The 7,041-nt window shown below is 50.3% G+C and overlaps 1 protein-coding gene across 1 annotated transcript; it reads left to right on the forward strand.

Annotated features, from left to right (window-relative positions):
* The first annotated feature begins 1,414 nt into the window (after positions 1-1,414).
* LOC130490806 (slit homolog 2 protein-like) lies at positions 1,415-2,476 on the forward strand. Its single transcript, XM_056864615.1, has one exon. It carries the CDS (start codon positions 1,415-1,417, stop codon positions 2,474-2,476), a length of 1,062 nt encoding a protein of 353 aa, XP_056720593.1.
* The last annotated feature ends 4,565 nt before the right edge of the window (positions 2,477-7,041 follow it).

The following is a 7,041-nucleotide window of genomic DNA, read 5'->3' on the forward strand; positions in this document are numbered from 1 at the left end:
CAGGCTCCACCCCAAAAATCTCCAGGTATTTCCCAACCCAAAGCTGGCAACCCTACTCAAGTATCATTCCTCTGAGCCTGGAACACACCTGAAACACAAGCCCCTGCCCTTAATTCTACTCATACAGGTGATCACTTGAGTCCTAAAAGAAAAAGAAAAAGGATTTCTGAAATGTCATTTATTTGCAACCTATCCTGGGCCTAGACTCATAAGAACTTAAGAAAGGCCCTGCTGGATCAGACCAAGGCCCATCGAGTCCAGCAGTCTGTTCACACAGTGGCCAACCAGGTGCCTCTAGGAAGCCCACCAACAAGACGACTGCAGCAGCAGCATCCTGCCAGTGTTCCACAGCACCTAATGTAATAGGCATGCTCATCTGATCCTGGAGAGAATAAGTACGCATCATGACTAGTATCCATTTTTACTAGTAGCCATGAATACCCCTCTCCTCCATGAACATGTCCACTCCCCTCTTAAAGCCTTCCAAGTTGGCAGCCATCACCACATCCTGGGGCAGGGAGTTCCACAATTTAACTATGTGTTGTGTGAAGAAGGACTCCTGGCCCTATGTCCTCCTCATGATAGAGTGATGAATGTATCAGTGTCGATAGGTATTTTTAAGCAGAGGGAGCGTTCCCAGGCATCGGCTCATTGGGGAGGGAGTTGCCTAAGGTACAGGGGGCCCCACAAACTTCATTGCATCCTTCAGGGGTGCTAAAAAATCATAAACTGCATAAAAGGACATTTTAAGCTTATTGTGTGGCAAACCTTAACTGGATGGAAGAAACGCTTTGATCAAAGGAAAGGCAGCGGGGGGAGGCGAAAGAAGAGCAAATGGAGTATGGGCATGAGGGCCGAGGAAATGTGTTTTTCTGCTGCTCTATCCCCGGCCCCTGACTAATGCTATTACAGACTTAAGGACAGCAACCAAGAGATAGTAGGGTTCCTTCCACTCGAAATGTACCCCTCACTGTGCTCTCCCTTTTCTCTCTTCCCTTTTAAGAGCTTTTCTCCAGAAGATCGGCTGAGAAAGCCCCGGGCCTCCTCTCCCACCTGGCTGTCAAAAATCCAAGCACCTGAAGCTGAAAGCGGAGACGGAAGATAATGCATGATTGACACATCTTGGAGAAAGTGGGGCCGCTCCAGTTACAGGCACGGCTGATCCATTTCTTCCTCTCTCATTCACTGAAGTTGCCTGTTGTCCTCCAAGGCTTAAGTCTAAGGAAGTCACTCGACAAAGGACTCTTTGTGTTGGATCGCTCTGAAGAAACCCGACTCTCTTCTCCCAACCCCGGGGAGCCGATGATGATCTGAACAAGAAGTGCTGGAATCCATTGAACTCCATTCGCTACCTGTCTGCGTTCAGGCTTTGCGGTGGGGCAGAGAAGTCTCTTCTCCACCTGGCCTACTTGCAATGCCTCTCTTGTTCATCGCCGTGCTTCTCCTGCGGGTGCTTGTGGCGCATGCTTCCAAAGCTTGCCCCCAGCTGTGTTTCTGCTATGAATCTTCCAGTTTTGTGGACTGCCACAGCCGGCAATTGACCCATATCCCCCTCGGCATCCCTCACAACACCTGGATGCTGGACCTGAGGAACAACAACCTGAACGGGCTCGAAGGGAGCGGCTTTGATGCCTTGTGGTCTATGAAGATCCTTCTTTTGTCCCACAATTCCATCGCCAAGATCTGGCCCAGAGCTTTCAGGTCCCTCAGCTTCCTGGAGAAGATGGACCTCAGCCACAACCTCCTCGTCCGTCTGCCGCGTGACTTCTCGGTTGACTTGACTTCCCTGAAAGATCTTAAGCTGGCTCACAACTCCTTGGTAGCCTTGGGTTTTGAAAGCCTGCAATACCTGGAGAACTTGGAAAAGCTCGATTTGAGTCACAACTGGGTGGCTGCTATCGAGAGAGGGACGTTCCGAGGCCTCTCCAGACTCCGACATCTCTACCTTCAATCCAACAGGCTCGTGGTTGTCCACAACGGCTTCTTCTTCATGCTCCAGAACCTGGAAGTCCTTCAGCTGAGTGACAACAACATCAGCTCCATTGAGGTAGAGGCCTTCACCTCGTTGCATAACATGAATCTTTTGGCGCTGACTGGCAACCAGCTCGTTCATCTTAAATTCAAGACCTTCCTGAACATCCAGACCGTCAGTACCCACATCCAGCTCTCGGGCAACAGGTGGGTCTGCGACTGTGATCTCCAGCGGGTGTTTGGTAAGATCATGAGCGTGCGACACCTCCACGTGGATGACTATGAAAACATCACCTGTGCCAGTCCCTGGCAGTTGGCTGGCTCGCTGCTGATGTCCGTGGACAGTCAATTGTGCGTGGCAGAGACGGCCACCGTCTTGGTGATCACGGTCACTGTCTTCGTGACAGTCATCGCTGCTATTGTCATGGCAGAGAGGAACAGGAAAAAGAACCAAGAGAAGAACTGGAACGAATCGGAAGGTCCTTTTGACTCGCAGGAGAAATGAGATGCGGGGAAGTGGGGGGGGGCAGGAACATCACGGAAATTAGTTTCCTGGCGTTCGTCAAACTCCCGCTTCACTGAACAAGAACTTTTGGGTTCTCTCTTTACTTAAGCCACCCTGTTACCCAAGACATATGGACTGCTAGTTGGTTCCACCTGCTTTTCTCCCCTTCCCTGACAGGAAAGAACTTACTGCTGTAGTTTCTCCAGCCCTTTCCCAAGCCCTCCACAAAGGTGTTGGGATAAGACTGAGCTTGTTTTGAATTGTATAACTGTTGCACAATCCTCTCATCTTTGTCTCCAAAGAGGTGGTAAGATAGCCCTAGCCAATCCTGTGGCTTATACAAGACTGCAACACTCCGGTGATGTTTCTCTGCTCTGCTTGTGGAATTGGTAAAGATGTAGACAAGCTGGAACGTGTCCAGAGGAGGGCAACAAAGATGGTGAGGGGTCTGGAGACCAAGTCCTATGAGGACAGGTTGAAGGAGCTGGGTATGTTTAGCCTGAAAAGGAGAAGACTGAGAGGGGATATGATAACCATGTTCAAGTACTTGAAGGGCTGTCATATAGAGGAGGGTGCCGAGTTGTTTTCTGTTGCCCCAGAAGGTCGGGCCAGAACCAACAGTTAGAGCAGTTCCTCAGTGGAACAGGCTTCCTTGGGAGGTGGTAAGCTCTCCTTCCCTGGAGGTTTTTAAGCAGAAGCTAGATGGCCATCTGTCAGCAATGCTGATTCTGTGACCTTAGGCAGATCATGAGAGGGAGGGAATCTTGGCCATCTTCTGGGCACGGAGTAGGGGTAACTGGGTGTGTGTGGGGGAGGTAGTTGTGAAATTCCTGCATTGTGCAGGGGGATGGACTAGATGACCCTGGTGGTCCCTTCCAACTCTATGATTCTATGGGCTGCTGACATTTAAAGAATTAAACACGGAGCAGGAGAACACCAGTGCTTTGTGTTCTTCGGCTCCCTGTCTGGCCCTGTAACAGTGGATTAAATGTGGCCAGCTTTTTCGCTCTGTCTTATCTGATTCCCCTCCTTATTACAGTGCCCATCTATGCAGGTTTCATGATCTCCCAGCATAGCATTTTTGGTGGTCACATTGCTTTCCTCTGCTCAGCAATGCTGGTATTCCTTGGTGGTCTCCCATCCAAACACTAACCAGGATTGACCCTGCTTAGCTTCTGAGATTTGATGGGATCAGGCTAGCTTGGGCCATCCAGATCAGGGCGGCCACTGGCTTAGATGGATTTAAAAAGGGCATTGGACACACTTATCCTCATCATTGGTTATTTACAGGGAGCTACATGGGATCTCAGAGGCAGAATGTCGTTTGTTGGGCAGTCGTTGGAAGGTCAGGGGTGTTTTCTGTGGGCCTGGCTTGTGGGCTTCCCTGTGGCATCTTACTGGCCACTGTTGAAATTAGCATGCTGGATCAGTAGGGTTGCCAAACTCCAGGTGGTGGCTGGAGATCTCCCTCTATTACAACTGATCTCCAGCCGATAGAGATCAGTTCCCCTGGAGAAAATGGCCGGTTTGGCTGTTGGACTCTATGGCATTGAAGTCCCTCCCCTCTCCAAACCCCGCCCTCCTCAGGCTCCACCCCCAAAATCTTCAGGTATTTCATAACCCGGAGGTGGCAACCCTATGGATCAAATGAACCACTAGTCTGACCTAGCATAGCTACTCTTCTTATGTTCTGATGAAATAATTAAAAATGTGGTTGAAAACTCGCTACTTTTCTCAAGGACCATGTATATTTCTTTCTTTCAGCTTCTTTCATCAAGGACCTGGGGCAGGAGTCCCTAGTTCTGCTGAGCCTGTGGGCACTTTAGGGATTTTGAGAATGGGGTGCCACCACAAAATGCCTGCTACCATAGCAGGAATCACAAAATGGCTGCCAAGGAGTGTGTCGCCACTACTAAACATTGGGAGGATGCAAGTCAAACCTCCTCCAATGGAGGCAGCTGCTTCAGGATGAGTGTCCCTTACAGACCCAAAGCACAATCCCTTCTGGGCTCTTCTGAAGCACCTCCTGCTCTAGGGTTGCCAACCTCCAGGTGCTAGCTGGAGATCTCCTGCTATTACAACTGATTTTCAGCCGACTGAGATCAGTTCACCTGCAGAAAATGGCCGCTTTGGCAATTGGACTCTATGGCATTGAAGTCCCTCCCCTCCCAGAACCCCGCCCTCCTCAGTCTCCACCCCAAAAACCTCCTGCCAGTGGCGAAGAGGGACCCGGCAATTCATCCTGCTCCAATTATGTGGAAAGCCAATATTGGCTCTTTGCTTTAGGGAAGAGATGCTTTGGTGAAGAAGCAAGTGGGAGCCAGGAGACCCCTTGGTGGGTGCTATGGCTCCAATGGACACCACACCACACAATCCTGCCAGCCCTTTTAGTTGGTGTGGCATTGTGGCAAATAGCATTTTTACAGGGGAGGGTTACCTTGTCTTAGAACTCCTTGCACACCAGTTAAGGGAACATTCCCATTGCTGTAGGAAGAGGAGGTGCAGGAGTGATATTTTCAATGCAAATGAGCATTCTGGCCAGTTTAGGCATTAAAATCCACACATTGCAAAGCAACGGAATGGATTCAGTCATGTGTGAAACAGGATCTCAGGGCGGTGTTCCCTTCACCCTCTTGTAGAGTTGCCAGCCTCCAGGTACTATCATTATAAGGACGGTGGAGAACTGGGTTTGATTCCCTACTCTTCCACAGGAGAGGCGGAGGCTAATCTGGTGAACTGGATTTGTTTCCCCGCTCCTCCGCACGAAGCCAACTTGGTGACCTTGGGCAAGTTACAGTTCTATTAAGAGCTCTCTCAGCCCCACCTACCTTACAGGGTGTCTGTTGTGGGGAGGGGAAGGGAAGGTGATTGTAAGCCGGTTTGATTCTCCCTTAAGTGGTAGAGAAAGTTGGCATATAAAAACCAACTCTTCTTCTTCTTCTTCTTCATCTTCGTCATTATACCCCCTTGAAGTCCCTCCGGTCCCCAAACCCCGCCCTCCTCAGGCTCCACCCCCAAAATCTCCAGGTGTTTCCCAACCAAGAGCTGGCAACTCTAGCCATAAAGAAGACACAGAGACGGCGCTTATTGTAAGCCTTGCTTCGCATTTCCAATCATCTTTTGGAGAAGGCAGGAAATTGAAGGGCGTTCAAGTTCTTTTTGCCCGCACTCGAGGTTTGGGAGGCGGAGGCCCTGCTGATGGACAATGAGATGTCTCCCAGGCACGGCAAATTAACCGCGGAACTTATTTCAGGTTGTTTTTGCCTTGAAAGTGCACTCAGGGCCCCGGCTATGAAAACGCCTTCTTGATGCAAAGGCCACACGGAAGTATTTTGCACAGAATTAAAAGCCAAAGCAGCTGCCAAACATTCCATTTATCACAGATGTTTTCAAGATCGGGAAAATGGAGGGGGGGGGGAGAGAACGGCAAACTGCAGCCTCGATCCAGAAGACGTTTGGAACAGCTGTGTACCAGCTGCAGTGCCACACTGAAAGAGAGTCTGGAGCGCAAGCATGGATAGAGGCTTGCAGAGGGGCCCAAAATGGAAGAAAGCGCAGGCTGTGTCTGATTCGCGCGTGACAAAAGACATTGGTGTTTGGTCATCTTACAGCGGGGAGTCTTCAAAATATAAGGCCCCAAATATGGCTCTTGAACAAAGACAATCGAATCTCTGAAGGTGTACTGGATGGGTAGGTGGGATGTGAAGGGAATAGCAGGCAAAGAATTTAATGGCGCTAAGTTAAGGTTGCCAGCTCCAGGTTGGGAAATACCTGGAGATTTTGGGGGTGGAGCCTGACGAAGCTGGGGTTTCAGGAGAAGAGGGACTTCAGTGGGGTACTATATGAACACATGAAGCTGCCTTATACTGAATCAGACCCTTGGTCCATCAAAGTCAGTACTGTCTACTCAGACCGGCAGCGGCTCTCCAGGGTCTCAGGCAGGGGTCTTTTACATCACCTACTTGCCTAGTCCCTTTAACTGGAGATGCCGGGGATTGAGCCTGGGACCTTCTGCATGCCAAGCAGATGCTCTACCACTGAGCCACAGCCCCTCCCCCTCAAGGGGGTGTAATGCCATAGAGTCCACCTTCTCCAGGTGAACTGATCTCTGTCGCCTGGAGATCAGTTGTAATAGCGAGAGATCTCCAGCTACCACTTGGAGGTTGGCAACCCCATGCTAAGTAGGGTTGCCCGCTCTAGGCTGGGAAAGTCCTGGGGATTTCAAGGGGGGACCCTGGGGAGGGCTGGGTTTGTGGAGGGGAGGGACTTCAACGGGATATAATGCCATAGACTCCCCCCTCTGAACCTGCCATTTTTTCCAGGAAAATTGATCGCTATCATCTGGAGATCAGTTGTAATTCCGGGAGATCTCCAGGCCCCACCTGGAGTTGGCAACCCTAGCTAAAGGGTTTCTTAGCGTTGCTTTACAGAAAGAGAAAGGATAGAGATGAACAGTTTGCAGTAATCCAAGTGCAAACCACGAACAGATTTCTGCCAGAGTGCTGAAATAATTGCTCAGGGCGCTCCTATGTACATGACTCACTGCGAGACGTCGTGTGCCTCGC

Source organism: Euleptes europaea, chromosome 18 (genome assembly GCF_029931775.1).
Source record: "Euleptes europaea isolate rEulEur1 chromosome 18, rEulEur1.hap1, whole genome shotgun sequence".
Taxonomy (NCBI): domain Eukaryota; kingdom Metazoa; phylum Chordata; class Lepidosauria; order Squamata; family Sphaerodactylidae; genus Euleptes; species Euleptes europaea.

Coding starts and splice junctions, on each gene's coding strand:
- LOC130490806 (XM_056864615.1), top strand. CDS start 1,415: ATGCCTCTCTTGTTCATCGCCGTGCTTCTCCTGCGGGTGCTTGTGGCG.